At 34.2% G+C, this 16,407-nt stretch overlaps 1 protein-coding gene across 1 annotated transcript in view; it reads right to left on the bottom strand.

Annotated features, from left to right (window-relative positions):
- The window catches only part of LOC136041045 (serine proteinase stubble-like), a 79,280-nt gene continuing 62,873 nt past the window's right edge, over positions 1 to 16,407 (bottom strand). Inside the window, exons 5-9 of the mRNA XM_065725578.1 lie at positions 13,461 to 13,543; positions 7,818 to 8,033; positions 6,359 to 6,503; positions 2,673 to 2,830; positions 1 to 514 (exon numbers count right to left, since the gene is read on the bottom strand). Of these exons, the coding sequence (XP_065581650.1) occupies positions 356 to 514; positions 2,673 to 2,830; positions 6,359 to 6,503; positions 7,818 to 8,033; positions 13,461 to 13,543 (761 nt within the window). The 3' untranslated portion in view covers positions 1 to 355. The remainder of the gene's footprint in view (positions 515 to 2,672; positions 2,831 to 6,358; positions 6,504 to 7,817; positions 8,034 to 13,460; positions 13,544 to 16,407) is intronic.

Raw genomic sequence — 16,407 nt, forward strand, 5'->3', positions numbered from 1 at the left:
TAACATAACTAATCTTTTTAATATAACGATTTACAAAAAATATCTTTATAAATATAGGCTATGCAATAATTTACGTCACAGGGCGATAAAAAAAGATAAAGCTGAAGGCACTGGCCGCAATAGACCTTTAAATAAATTTTCATTCTCACTGGAAATTCACTAAAGAAGACAGTAACATCCCGTACGAAACTAAGTACTTTATAATTTTGAGCAGGACTTAAGAGGGTTTTTACTTTTTAAATAGCCGTCTTCTTCTTTGCGGGCAGAGTTTGTTTTTGCCAATTCAGAAGGTTCTGTTGATTTTAAGACTCATTGAGCCCAATAACACAAATTTGCGACTGATAACTTCACAGTTTTATGACCACGCAACTGACGATATCCAGTCAGTTGTTGCAGAAACACGATGGTAGATGCCCGGTTGACCAGGCTGAGCACAGGAGAACCCTGCTGAGACTATGCCGACTAGTGTCCATCGTCCTCCATCTTCTAACATCAGTGGACCCCCAGAGTCTCCCTGAAAATACACAAATTATACAACTTGTCTGGTAAGGTATAAGGACTTTTGGCGTCAATTAAGCCCGTCCTAAAGGCTAATAAGGATAATAATAATTAGCAAAGAAAGTTTAAAAAAGTTTGAATTAAGAAAAAAAAATATATACAACAAAGAGAAGGATGAGCCAAATAGAAGATAGCGTTTTACAATTGGAAAAGAATGAGGATAGGATCTATCGGCGGAGCGTCAGCTTTGACCAATCGAGCAAACCGGCCAAACCCACTCATATTTTAATCCTCAACCCTTCAGTCATTTTAGCTCTAGAAAGTGGGATTGGACCAATTAATATTGTTTTAGAAAATGCGGTTCAAAATTACAAGGCTTCGTGAGAAACTATAGCAAATAGTATATTTTGATGAACTGCAAAAAATTGCAATTTCCTAGACGTTACAAATCAAAACATCAGGAATAAATACCATAAACAGTGCATCAAAGCAAATATTTTACAGGTAATGTGTTTTGATATTTAGAAGGCACTGATTTCTTGCTCTTCTGACATGCATTGGTTCCAACAGAACTTTCGCAAAGGGTGGGTAAGAGAGAAGTGTCCAAAATGCTTTTTTGCGGACAAAAGAAGGGAAAAAGTTAGAAACGAAAACATACTGTCATAAAAGTGTTACATTTTTTCCAAACAATATAAATATGGCACTTTTTAGATTGGCGGTATTATTAAGAGATAAAGAAAAATAATTTCCTCCCCCTCCTCCCTTATAGGCATCCCACACGGAAATGACGCAGGGGTCTCCTTAGTGAATAGGAAATCTTGGGCTCAAACCCAAACCAAAGCTTCAAAGATTGGGCAGGGTCAAAGACTAATTCAACCATTTCTTTTCAAAAATGGTAATCTGAATGAAGCTAATAAACTAAGAAAAACAGTTCAAAAATATAAATTCGGTAATCTGAATGATCTTATTACAAAAATAAGGTCAAAAAATTGTTTATTAGCAAACCAAAGAATTATCATTTTGTGGTTAAGAAGTTATGGTACAGGAGACTTACCAAGCTTAATTTTTACTTACCCGAACCACCTGAAGTTACCATTCATAACGTTAACAGGTACCTCGCTGCCATCGTCCAAAGCCTTCCGGTATTATCTTATCACTTACCGGCTGACGCACACCCCTGCTTCTTTCACTTTTATTTCCCCCTTTGAAATCAAAAGAAGAACTTAGAAACTAAGAAAAACAAGTGTTTCCTCTTTGTATATCCGCTTACTCTTATTAGTACATTTAGTGATATCCTTTCAAAGCCCGTATCACTATGTTTCAAATAGATTACAGAGTCTGGTCAATTTCAGCAAATATGGAAAGAGGGTTTCATAGTCCCCTTGAAAAAAAAAGACGGTAAGCCTGGTTTTAAAGCTGTTCGACCCATCTCTCACTCCTATATTATCAGAACTATATGAAGAATTCCCTGCAGATTGACTGAAGAAAAAAAATCCTTCGCCTTACTGACCTGAGGCAATTCAGGGAACCCCCCTGGATTGCCCCCCTGAATGAATAGTATTGGTAATACTTCCCATTACCTCGTTTATCTTATCGAATTCATTGGAAAAATTCTTGAATAAACTATTACCTTGCTAAACTTAATTTCTATCAATATCCAAAAGGCATTTGACCATGTTAATCACAATGTATTAGTTCAGACACTTGTCAAAGAATCCAACAATGACTTTTTCCTGGAAAAATTGGTTACCTCTTTCTTATCAAATAGTTACAAGTAGTCAAACACCAGAATTATTATTCCAATTCCCTCTTCTGGGTCCCCTTCTTTTTCAGTTATGATAAACAGCCTGTCTAGTTATATCCAACAACCTGGATAGTCAATGTTTTTAAACCTTGTTTATTGCTAATTTGCTGTTTTTGTTTGACTCCAAAATACGACTTGTTCCGGCACGGTTTATGATAGTAATTTTTTGAAATGAATATCTTATCTTCAAAGCCGATTTTTTCCCACAAAAGCTATGATTTCGCATGACAAACTCTAAGCACCATCATCATATTCTTGGTTCGGAGGCAAACTTAGTATGTAAGAGATCTTAGGTTCAAAATCTGCAGATGGCCTATTTGATGGATATTTTTAAATTATTTGATGAACAATAGGTAACTTTGGTACTTACTTGACATGAATCTTTGCTCCCATATCTATATCCAGCACAAACCATTTCAGTGTGTATTTTGACATTGATTCCTCTACTTTTGTGCCAACTTTCACACTGAGCGTTGTTTATTATCGGTACGTCAACAGCCTGTAGCGTCTTTGGACGAATTTTTGACCCTGAAAAGTGAACAAAACTTGAGTTTTCTGTCAACTTAAAGAGGGGAAAAAATACAACACTGAAATTTAAAGTCACTACCGGTGTTACTATTATCTGTTTCGTGGTCCTTCAGTCAGGAGGTGCAATGGGGGTTGGGAGCCAGCCATCATGTGCTTCCGCATAACCTTCATGCTTACCTTCCCCAGATTTCTCTAGGTTCCCATTTAGTAGTAGTAGTAGTAGTAGTAGACAAGTTTAATAGGAAAAACTTAGCAGCTATCGCTGACTTTCATTTCTTTTCAACATATTCAAAATCCAACTACAGTGGTAAACATAAATCAAACTATAAACATTAACTCTTATTGTACATATCGACAAAAACCGGGACGAAAGAATTACCATGTCGGTTTGTTCTTGCTTAAACGGGAACTAATTTATCTTGTTTTTTCGTTCTTGATGGTAGAGGTTGATCAGGCAGAATGTCACAGTGCTGAGATTTAGCAAGCAAGAACTTTCCAAAACTCATTATCAGAGTTCCGTTCTGGTCTTGGAGTGATGCCAGTCCTAGCACTTCAAGACCCTTTTCGAAGGGGATGTCACGGTAGCTGGGGTGACACTTGCTGAGCTTACAGAGTCACTCCAATGACCCACCATTCCAAGCAAAAAAAAAAAACAGATAAACCAGGACTTTCAAAGTCTAGCGTGCTAACCACTCGGGTAGAACGACTCTTCTGTCGTCACAGGTCTTCAGATATTCAATAATCATGACAAATGTATTGTAAAGTCAAGATAAACTCGTGACAATTCTGTTAACCGTATTTTGTTACAGGCCAACAATAACACACAGAAAACATGAATTAAGGGGGAGGGGCCAGGGATCATACAAAATTGGGACAAGAATTCCTGTGATGTAGCCACATCCTTAGCTTTATATAGGAGGGGGCTGTTTGTGGCACGCATTCTCTTACTCTCTAGCGTTTACCTTTATTTAATTTGTTTCAATTTTAAAATATAGAATACTAAAAAACGCTACATACTTGTTTAGTCCGAAGTTTAGTCTCTGAGCATTAATTAGAATTGCATTCCTTATTTCATCATAATACGTATCGCAAAGGGTTTTGGTCGTTCCACAATGTATGTATTAGCAGATAAAAACATTTTTAACTTTCTTCTTTCAATCTTTCGATTTAGGTAGGTTTTCCTCTGTTGACTCCTGTGCATATATTCGGTTTTTGTGTCTGTGAGTGTGTAGAAAATTAAACCTTAAGTCTGAAAAACCCACATAAATAAAAAATAAGGTTCATTTACCCGACAGAATTCAACACAATCAATTCATTAATTACGTTTTTGTCTTCATAAGCTTCCAGAGAGGTATCTTTGGTAGAGTGTGTAGAGACATAGCTGACGTTGATCATTAAATAACGTTAGATCACGAAGATGATGCAAATTACTGTGAAAATTTTAAATTTGTATTTTTTGGACTTGGAAGTTTGAATATAACTTTTAAAATAAATAAAAATGACCCACGGTCATGTTTTTTAAAACAGAATCTAGGCTACTTTCTTGTATTTCTATGAAAATTGATCCCCTTTTTTGTTATAGTTTTATGGAGCCCTACTAATAATCTACATCATATAAGGTTCTATCATTTGTTTTAATTTGAAGCCAAGTATAGCGAGAGGTCTGAGAGGCATGTTTCCCAACTTCAAAAGTCAATGCTAAAAGTACAACTTTACCATTGATTGAGGTAAGGTTGAAATTTCCTACGATTAGACTCAGTAATAAGGCAACTCAAGGCATAGTATAACACAAATAAAAAATATATAGCTTGTTATCAAAATAATTTTCAAATATTATTTTATTGGCAGTTAAACTATCGATCAAAGTATTGTAATTGCAATTTGGATCGTGAAAAATCGTCACTTTTATTAAAAAATTGCCAAAAAAAGGAACAAAAGGTTAGACTTATACAACTAGATGAGCAGAACTGAATTTTTTTTTTATTTAATCTGTAATATTTTGTAATACAAACTAATGCAATGGGTGAAGATGATCCTCAACTTTAGAAGTCAATAATAAAAGTACAACTTTACAATTGAGTGAGGTAAAGTTGAATCTCTCTAGGATTAGACTCAGTAATTAGGCAACTCAAATTGTAAAATAAATTATACTATTATTCAAAATTTGACAAAATGGAACACCGATTTATCAGTATTTATCACATGGAGCACTTCTTAGCTTCTTTAAATTTCAAAATTTCTTTAATTTTTTCATATTTCATCTGTTTGTACATTTAGAATTTTTCCTCGATTATTTTCATCAATTCCTCGGTGTTCTTTTTGATGAATTATCAGGCAGATGTGTCATTCGCCTGAATTATTTGTCTGAATTAATGAGGCAGATATGTCTTTTCAATATTATTAATATTTGATTCTTTTCTTTGCTACTAACAATTGCCAAATTTCAAACAAACTAAGGAGTGTGATTTTAATCGTATTAAATAAAAAAAAACAAGTTTTTTCAACTGAAAGTAAGGAGTGACATCAAAACTTTTTCTTTGCTACTAACAATTGCCAAATTTCAAACAAACTAAGGAGTGTGATTTTAATCGTATTATAGCAATAATTCTGTTTGGAGTGGCTTACGAAACTAATGAGATTTTGCATTCTTTTGAGAGTGTCAATTGGAATGGAATGGTGTTTTTTCAATAAGAGAATTTCAAGAAATGTTCACATTTTTTTTAGGTCTCATTTTATTTCTTGCCGGAATCGCATATCTATTTATTCTGATTTTATTGGGGTACCCGATTGTTGCTCGACTTTTCGTTTTTTATTTATGTCGACTAGTTGGACATTTAGTTTTTCTTGCCTTTATTTTACTATTTTAGCCGAGTGGTTGGCATGCTGAGCTTGCAATCCGGTGCCCGTAAGAAAAGGGGTTCGAGTCTTGATGTTGCTGACTATTTGGTTTGGAAGAGGGTCAACGGTGTGAGTGTGTAAGCTGAGACTGAGTCGACCCAGCTCCAAATGGGTGCCTGGAGAAATCAGGGGAGGAAACACGAGAAGCGTCGTATGATTTGATCCTCACCAAGTATAGAACCCCCACAGAGCAGAATCAGAAAATCGGTAACTTCACGGCGCGGATCATTGTCTGCATGCGAAAACTCTTTTTTAATTCTATTTTGCTGTTTTACCCCCTTTAACTGGTTAAGGAGCCAAATGAGGATATTTTTTCGTTCTTATTTATGTATATATATTTTAGGTTTTGAATATTTAGTTTTCATTGCTCTGGTATCGCTAAGTTATTTCCTTTCACAACTGGCTAAGGAGCCAATGGATGTGTGCAATCCCGGAGGGGATGTGTGCAATTATTTGTTTCTATATTATTCATTTATTTCCATAAGCTAGCTTCTATGACTGTTTGAGCCCCGCCCCCCTAAAGGCAAAAGACATCAAGCATTACAATATACCGTTTTGCTTTTTACATCAGTATTTTTAGGAGCCATAGAGTAAAGGGCATAGGTTAATTTATAATTGCAGAAGGCATACCTGCTTGCATGGCACCCCAACCGGCAGCCCATGCATAATCCCCTTCAAAATCATCTCCTTTGTCCGGTAGGCATATTGGTGAAATGTGAGGTTGATAAGACACGGGTCTGGATAAAGTTAGAACAGCAACGTCGTATCTATCAGCCTTAAAAAAAGAATGTATTTTATAAATTATTCTTGTCACTTTAAGGATCACAAAAAAAAGATGAGAACCTGACAAAAAACAAACCAAAATTATTGGCGCAATAAATGACCAAATAAAATTAAAAGGAAAACAGAATCCTGATGCCCCGAATGGGAAAAAATTCCAGAACGGATATTATAAAGCCTCAGCAGGCTCCCTCAGAAATTTACCCACATCTTTTTATTGCTTACAGCGACCAAAAAATGCATTTCCAAGGACGTTTTGAGCACGGTATTATCCCTTAGGCATGATTCGACTCAACCTAAGCACCATTCCATTTGAACTCTGCTGACACGACTGAGAACTTTTGCCTTTGACTTAAATTCATTTTGACGACACAAGTGCTCCAATTTTCTCTTTTGTGGAGAATGTTAATTCCAACATTTATTTCGAATGGGAATAGTCTAAAATGGTACGATTTAAAATAGGTCATGCCTAATAGCGTGTTTCTGCCGTTTAAAAACAATTTATTGCCAACAAACAGTTTTTATCAATCAACCTGTAATCGCTACCAATATTTGTCGGTGTAACTTTCCAAAAAACAGTTGTTTGACAAATTATTTGGTGGATTTCAGGTTATAGGGGAATTTTCGACGGATTTTGAGCCATAGACTCCAAAGATTTGAAACATGGAAAATAATTATTAGTTTTATTTTTTAAGAAACAATTGGGAATCGATTTGTATACTAGGGCTGTATATACTATTTATTCATAAAGTATTTTGATAGTCATGCTCTGACCTTTGTATACATTGAAAAGTTTCTTCCATAATTCAATGCCGAATCACATGTTTCCTTAGGCCTTGATTAAATCATTTTTATGGTAAACGTTTGTTCTTCTTAAATTTTATAACTTAAATAACAGGGCTGAAGTTGAGCAGTTTTGATACCCTTGAGATTACAAATATAAATTGATTTTGGGCGCAATCTATTATTTGGAAACCAGGTCTCACGTGGACAATACAAACAACTCAACTCTATAGTGCCCTACCATGAATAAAGGTTCTTGACCTATAAGTGGGATCTTTCAATATATTTTGGTTAAGTGTTTCCTCTCAATCAAGAGTTATCATGTTTCAAAACGGCGTACTATAGTCACACTAATAAAACATATAGCAAATGATATTTAATAGTTTTGTTTAGCCTTTCCTGTGACCATATAATATCTAGCCTTATAACTTCAAACTTAGATTGCTCAAAATTGATATTTTGCTGGGGTCATATCTGAGTCAATTTTCAGTATCAAAAAAAGGTTTAGTTAAAACTATCTACTTACCTGTGGTGTAAATTTAAAAAGTGGATGGACGTTTATCTGCGAAGCACCAACAATGACAGGGGGGAAGGGTTCTACTTCACTATTCAGCGTGTATTCTCCCAAGTAAATACGTACTTTGTCTGGCGTTGCTCTGGCCACACAATGACCTGCTGTTATCACATGGTAGTGGTTTACGAGAGATCCACCACAACGGCTCGTACCAATACGTATATAAGCCTGGAATTTAATGCACGGATTAGTCTTATAAGAAGAACTATCATACATCTGGAGACATGTAACCTTAGCTTTGAAATTATTTTGTTTTGTTCTACCCTTTGTGAGGATAGTAGCCCTAATGTCTACATGTAATTTGTCTATCCTAGCAACCTTGCCTGGTCAGTTGCATGATTGTAAAAAAGAGAATTTTGAGAACAGCTTTAGTAAAGAAAATGATAATATAACAACAATAATAATATTTATCAAACTTAACAAGGGCCACTTACATAGAATAAAAACAGATAAAACAATAACACACACAAAACAATCAGCAAAAAAAAAAGAAAAAAAAGAGTTCATTCAAATAACAATGGTACATTTCAACATGTCAAAATTGTTGTGTGTAAATCAAACATGACCAAGTCAGCCAAAGTGGCAGAGAGATGCGAAAAAGCGGCCGAGAAAGCACCAAAATGAGGGGATTATCCGAAGCAAGTATCCTTGTCTGGATAAAAAGAGAAGATTTTCTACGTAGCTCAGGAAAAGATGGAAGGCCACCACCAACAAACATTCTAGATGCACTACAATTCAAAGAAATATTAAGAAGCCACCGTAAAGAATTGTTCTAAAGAACCCAAAGAGAATTCTCACACCTAACAGACAGATATAGTACAAAAGCTAGACCCTACAACGGAGTGCAGTAAGCTCTGAAAAGAAAGCATTTTACAGAAGGGTCGCAACTCCCACATTTACGAATAAGTAAGTTAGCCGTGGAGCACAGCGAGCGTTAAAGTGCCTTGACACGAAGCTCATCACTAATGCATATTATTATTTTAAAAAAATATAAATCCATATAATACAAAATACACTATGTGTATTTTGTGGTATTATATACAATGTGGTATTATGGTGTCATGTGGTATTGTATTTTGTGTATTTTGTGGTAATATTCTGTGGTATTAGGTATAAAAAAAGAGAAACAGAACCTACTGATCAGAAGTTGCGTGCACAACATTGGAAAAAATATATAAATCCATATAATACAAAATACACTAGGTGTATTTTGTGGTATTATATACCATGTAGTATTATGGTGCCATGTGGTATTGTATTTGTGTATTTTGTGGTAATATTCTGTGGTATTAGGAAAAAAAAAAAGAGAAACAGGACCTACTGATCAGAAGTTGCGTGCACAACATTAGAAAAAATATATAAATCCATATAATACAAAATACACTAGGTGTATTTTGTGATATTATATACCATGTGGTATTATGGTGCCATGTGGTATTGTATTTGTGTATTTTGTGGTAATATTATGTGGTATTAGGGAAAAAAAGAGAAACAGAACCTACTGATCAGAAGTTGAGTGCACAGCTCTAGAAAATATTTAAAATTTGGATAAGATATAAAAATAGCACTAACTAGCTATTTATTTACTTATGAAAGGTTATTATGAAAATAAGTTTAACAATTTATAATAACTATAGGAAAAACAACATTCTGGGTAGAATCCGATGAAGCATAGCAGCATACCCGTTGTTTAATTCGACGTGATCCTGGCAATTTAATTGCTGTCGATTCCGTCAATGGTAATACATTTTAACGTCCAAAATTTGTGTTAATATTATTGTCATTAAGTATTACGTTTCTCTATGCAAATTCTGTTGCCTGATCTGTCATAGAAATACAGTAATGAATCAGTAAATTACAATGGTTTGCCTCCAAAAGCACACCTAGAATTTTTTGTTAGGAGAGGGGGAATATTTTTTCGAGGGGGGGGTAGACAATTTTTTAACGCATTAAAAATAGCTTTTATACTTGTGGTACTTTTTTACAAGTTGGAAAAAAAATTGGGGGGTCAACCCCCACCCCTGGATAAGGCCAAGTTTGTCTCCCAATGGATTTAAAAATAGGCCACGAAACTTTCCTTGCACCTCTATTTATATTTTCATATTATTTAATGTTTAGACCACGGTATATTCAACTTAGTTCTCAAAACTTCTAAAAAAATACGACGACGTTTTAAGAAACGTGCTAAAAAGTGCTAAAAAGGTTTAATCTGAGTAATCAAAAACCTAGTGTAATTCTTTCCCCCGTTTTCAGACTTACAGAAAAAAAAATTTAAAGGATATTATTGTATTTTGAGAGTCACATTACAATTTGAGATGCGCTCTAGAAGATGTCCTCCGACTGAGGAACGCAAATCGTGGATTGATTCCCGGTGTCAATTGCGCGTTAGGTTTGTTTTGTTTTTTCATTATTATTCAAAAATTGGCATACGAAATAAACAACACACAAATTACATCATTCATGAAGCAAAGAAAAAGAAAACAAAAAAGACAACAAAAACAAAAGAAAAAGAAACGAATTACATTTTTTCTCTTCTTTTTCGTTTCCTTCGTACCAATTCCTAAAGATGAACCCCAGCCTACCAGGTGATAGAAACTCTCAAAACACCCATAACCCACTCCTATAACATAATAGCCTTTAAAACTTCCTCCAGTCAAGAAAACCCTACAACTTGACTCTGGCACACTTGAACATTCACTATAAATACCCGTGCTCTTCTTCACTCTCCCTCAGTAATTACATAAACATTAACATCAACGAGGCACCAAACTCCCTCGCTTACTCCACTGACTTCAATTCATCTGAAAAGTCATCCCATACTAAATGTCCACTACGACCAATAGAAATTGAATATCTCATCACAAGACTCTTTGATTTCTTTAGTTTGTAGAATTCTTTGTGTCATACTCATATAAACTGGTATTCAAACAAGTAGAATTACAATCCGAAAAAGCACCCTTATTAAACTGAAATATAAATAATAGTATTTGAATTTGAATAAACTTCCTAGAATGAACTCCTGCTTTGTCTATGTGTTTGTCAAGCCTAGGCAGTAATTTTGATCTTTTTTGGCGACCTATGCGGGTGTATATGTCTCGACCGAGAATTGCCGCTTAATCAATTCGACTATCCGTCTTGACTTTTTCTACAATTAACCATGACTTACTGCCCACAATTATTCCATTTTAATTCAGTTAAACCAATTCTATATGAAAGGTAAAGAATATACGTTTTTATAATCATCTCTTAGATTTTTTCATATATTTATTAGCAAATACTCGAATAGCTTTATTCTGGTAAATACATAAATTATTTAGATGCGAGCAAATAGTTTATGACCGCACATTCACGCAACAAATGATATAATGTTGCATTAGTGAAAGAAGTGACATCCTTAAAGTAATTAAATAAAAAAAAACTAATTTTTTTAGCTGAAAGTAAGGAGCGACATTAAAACTTAAAACGAACAGAAATTACTCCGTATATGAAATGGGTTGTCCCCTCCGCAATCCCTCGCTCTTTACGCTAAAGCTTTTAATTGTTTTAAAGAGTAGAATTGTGGCAAAAAGTCAAACTTTAGCGTAAAGAGCGAGGGATTGTGGAGGGGACAACCCATTTCATATACGGAGTAATTTCTGTTCGTTTTAAGTTTTAATGTCGCTCCTTACTTTCAGCTAAAAAAATTAGTTTTTTTTTATTTAATTTCTGAACGTTTTTGAATTAATGCATGTTTGGTTTTGGCTCTCCGCACATAAATTATTAAAATGAAATTTGCATATTAATTCCTTTTTTGGCTAAATGGCTTTCTCTTAGTTTTGATCAGATGATTTTGAGAAACAAGGGGTGAGGAAGGAGGCCTAGTTGCCCTGTAATTTTTCGGCTACTTAAAAAGGCAACTAGAACTTTTAATTTTAACAAACGTTTTTATTAGTAAAAAATATGCGTAACTTAAGAATTAACTTACGTAACAAACTTTCATAACCTTATATTTTTATTATGTATACGAGGGGGTTTGTACCCTCGTTAATACCTCGCTCTTTACACTAAATCGTAAGTTTTGTCCCAATTCTTTAAGAATGACCCCTGAATCAGAAAGGCCGTAGAATAAATAGTTGAAATTACTAAAAATACTTTAGCATAAAGAGCAAGGTATTTATATCCTCCTAAATACCTCGCTCTTTATGCTAAAGTATTTTTAGAACCCCTCATATGCGTAATAATCTCTGTTCGTTTTAAGTTTCAATGCTACTTCTTCCTTTCATTTGAAAAAACGTTTTCATGTTTATTTTTCATTGTTTTCTTATAGTAATGCTAGAGAATCCTGCGCCCTTTTCATTGAATTTTTCTTCTCCCATGACAGATTCCTCCAAGGAAAGATCCTCCAACATAGCCCCCTCTCCTCAGCCCCACCCCCAAATAAAATAAAATCCCCCTGAAAACGTCTGTACACTTCCCAATAACCATTACTATATGTAAACACTGGTCAAAGTTTGTAACTTGCAGCCCCTCCCCCAGGGATTGTGGGGGAGTAAGTCATCCCCAAAGACATAGTTATTATGGTTTTCGACTATGCTGAACAAAATGGCTATCTCAAAATTTTGATCCGTTGACTTTGGGAAAAAATGAGCGTGGGAGGGGGCCTAGATGCCCTCCAAATTTTTTGGTCACTTAAAAAAGGCACTAGAACTTTTCATTTCCGTTAGAATGAGCCCTCTTGCGACCTTCTAGGACCACTTGGTCGATACGATGACCCCTGGGGAAAAAAAAAAACAAAAAAAACAAACAAATAAACACGCACCCGTGATTTGTCTTCTGGCAAAAAATACAAAATTCCACATTTTTGTAGATAGGAGCTTGAAACTTCTACAGTAGGGTTCTCTGATACGCTGAATCTGATGGTGTCATTTTCGTTAAGATCCTACGACCTTTAGGGGGTGTTTCCCCCTATTTTCATAAATAAGGCAAATTTTCTCAGGCTCGTAACTTTTGATGGGTAGGACTAAACTTGATGAAACTTATATATTTAAAATCAGCATTAAAATGCGATTCTTTTGATGTAGCTATTGATATCAAAATTCAATTCTTTAGAGTTTTGGTTACTATTGAGCCGGGTCGCTCCTTACTACAGTTCGTTACCACGAACTGTTTGACTGGTGGAATCATATCCTTCGATTTACACATCATAACAATATTCTACACTAGTTTAGAACTTATTATTCTAGCATGGTTATTAAAAGATAAATATTCATAAAAACTTTTTTAAGTTGGTCTAATGATTTTTCCCGGTATATCCCTACATCATTTACCCACGAGTAACCATGTTTGCTACCATGTTCCTGGCCATAAAAATGCATTTTAAACGTTAAATTAAAGTAAATTTAATCCTAATTGGTAAATTTGGGAATTTGAAGGGTCAACCTTGATATTTTGAATGTATATTGATCGAGTGAGAAATTATTAATAACTGGATAAAAAATGATAGACCACCGAAAAATGTGCTTCTTGACAAACGAAAAGGACCCACTGGAATGAAATGATAAGAAGAGAAAATTGAAACTGGAGTATTTCCTTCTAAATAAATCATTATACTCTTACTTGCCATGGAAAGCTTCCAAAGCCTGCCTCTTCGCCACCTACAATCCGACGGGTGGCCGTCTGAGCATTCGGTTGACCACAAGCTGAAAAAATAATATTATTTAAAAATCCCAAGTAATATATTCGACTTATAACGTCATTTCCTTACGGATTATAAATTTTCCTTTCCAGAAAACGGAACTTCTTTCTGCGGAATACAGGAATATCATGAAAAATGTTTGGTTTTGAGAAGTTTGGATCTCGTGAAACTGCTTAGAAAGCAGCCCAAAGAGTGCCGGAAACAGCTGAGAGAGAAATTTCAACATGCCAGAGAAAAAGAATCAATGCCATCTATGACTACCAAGCAAAACTCAAAGCTGAGGACTTTTTTTGTTTTGTTTTACATTGTCTGAAAATAAAATAACCACTTTTACAAAAAGAGCACAATAAACTAAATGTCTATAGAAGCGTTTTTCCTTTCCCTTAACTAGCTTGTGTTCTGTACACCAAATCTTTTTTCTTTGTCTGTTTTTCATTTGCTCGTGTATTGCCATAATGATTATTGTGGCTCCTTAAACTGGCGTTTTTGTCGTTATGATGAAGGTTGAACTCTAACTTTTTTGTTTTAATCTTTGGGTTCTATTTAATTTTTTTTTACCAAAGTCTTTAGTTTATCGATAAAATAGGCTACCTAACTACCCAAATCTGTGTCCTAAATATTTCCTAACTACCTATTTCCTAACTACCCGAATCTATTTCATAAATAATAAAAAATAGGTTCAAACAAAAGAATTGCCTCCTGTAAAACAGGGAAGTCTCTGGTTAGACCTATTGTGAATTTCAGCATTTAGTTGAATTTCAAAGCTTATCAAATAATTATTTAAATTATTTTGAAAATTATCAGTTCCACTCTATAGTGTGGTGTTGGCAACAGTGCTAGTGGTTTAATTAATATCCAAGTTAAAGCTCTCTATCTGATCAGCTTTCCATACAGTTTAACTTACAGCATAATTTCAAGCAATAATAGATATACGTCGTGACTAGTTTGCCATCTAGCCTAATGAAAAAACGAATAACGAAAAAAGCACATCGCAGCTCACTGATAACCTAATGTAATACCTGAAAGTAGATAATTTCCCTTCCATTTTAACTTTCCACATTAGGAATTATGTGCTATCAAGTAAAATTACATCGTAAATTCCGACACAGATGGACGGCTAAAGCTATTAATTTCCACTCTACAGATTGTAATTCAACTCACCAGACTAGATGCAAACAAGCTAAAATCCTTCAATACTTAGGAATTGAAAGCTAAGGTGTAGTTCATCTTCAAAATTTGTGTCTAATCCAGTAGTTACTAACACTTACTATGGTCAGCAGCTATAGTAAGCTACAGTGGACTTTGTGGGGTGGGTTGAAATGAAAATAATAAAAAAGATGGAGCCAAATGTTAAAGTGTAGTTCTTATTCAAATTTTGTGTATGCACCAGTACCACTTACTATGTTCAGCAGCTATGGTGCTATGGTGGGTAGGTTGAAACGGAAATAGTATAAAAGTTGGTAAAAAAAATCTTTCACATATCAAGAATCGGAAGGATTGCAGCAAAGCACATTAAAGAAAGTAAAAAAAAGAGAGTAAAAACAATACTAATTATCAAAGATGAACAACTCATTTACTGTTGAATTTTCTTCTTTTTTGTATTGGTTGATCACTGCGAATTGAGGGAGGACTAAACACCATTAACAAGGGGCATCAACATTCTTTCATAGATGCATCCAATGAATTCAATGAGTCCCTTCTGAGGCTTATGAGACCACCCTTTCTATAAAAACCATATATGTCCCCAGGGTATAATTTACAACCCTTGCCCCAAGGACTGTAAGGAATTTTCATCCTCAAAGGATCAATCTTATCATGACTGTAGTTAGTTTAGAAGGGGGGTGCGTCTTTAAGGCTACTTGAGATGTTTTTGAACAAATTAGCTGTGTACACAACGATACTAATATTTTATATTTTTCTTGATTCTAATAGGAAAAACGAATTGGACTATTGTCAATCTTAAATAGTTTCAACTTAAAAGTTGTCCTGATCCACTTTAAAATTAACCATCAGTGCTTCGTATCAGTGTAGCTCCTCTAACCTTAATTTTCTAACTTGTCAACTTTTATGTGAACTGATTGTTTGTTTGTTTATAAATTGTTTATAAATTATAATTGTTTATAAATTTATAAATTGTTCAAACGATCTATATGCTGCCAAAGTTTTCAGAAAGTTCCCTATTCTTATTTAAATGATAGTGGATTTCTTTCATAGATGCGTCGTAAGCCTCTCCTAAAATTAGCCACTAAAAATGTTGAGTATTTAGGTTTCGGCGCGAAAAATCAAGCATACTTGTCGAAAAACTATAAAAATATAAAATATCAAATATAAAAAATATTAAATATAAAAATATTAAATAATAGAATAATTAAAATATTAAAAATATTTATAAAAATAAATTTTATAATAATATTAAATATATTAACTGTAAAAATATTGCATTCCTATGTTACAAAAACCAACGCTCTATAGAAGATAAACTTTCGGACGAAAGATATCTAATAATTATTGGGAATATTTAAGTTTGACTAGAAAAACCTATACTAATACATGCAAATGAACACCAAACAATCTAAGATATTTCTCGAACAATTATTTATAAACAACTTCTAAAACCGCATTATATATTTTTTTTTCGTTATTTATTTTGCAAATTTAATCGATTTAACTCCTAAAAAGGCAGATTACAATAGGTGGCTCTATTCTCGGCTGGCCGTTCAAAACTAAAATACGAGTCATTTTTGTTAAAAATGAGCGCAGCCTATAACTTGACGAGTTAAACGTGTAACATTTTTTTTTTCTTTCCTTACAAAATATGTTCATACCGGCTAGCAGAAATCTTTCACAGATGCCTATAGACATTAACAG

This window comes from Artemia franciscana, chromosome 21, assembly GCF_032884065.1.
Source record: "Artemia franciscana chromosome 21, ASM3288406v1, whole genome shotgun sequence".
NCBI lineage: Eukaryota > Metazoa > Arthropoda > Branchiopoda > Anostraca > Artemiidae > Artemia > Artemia franciscana.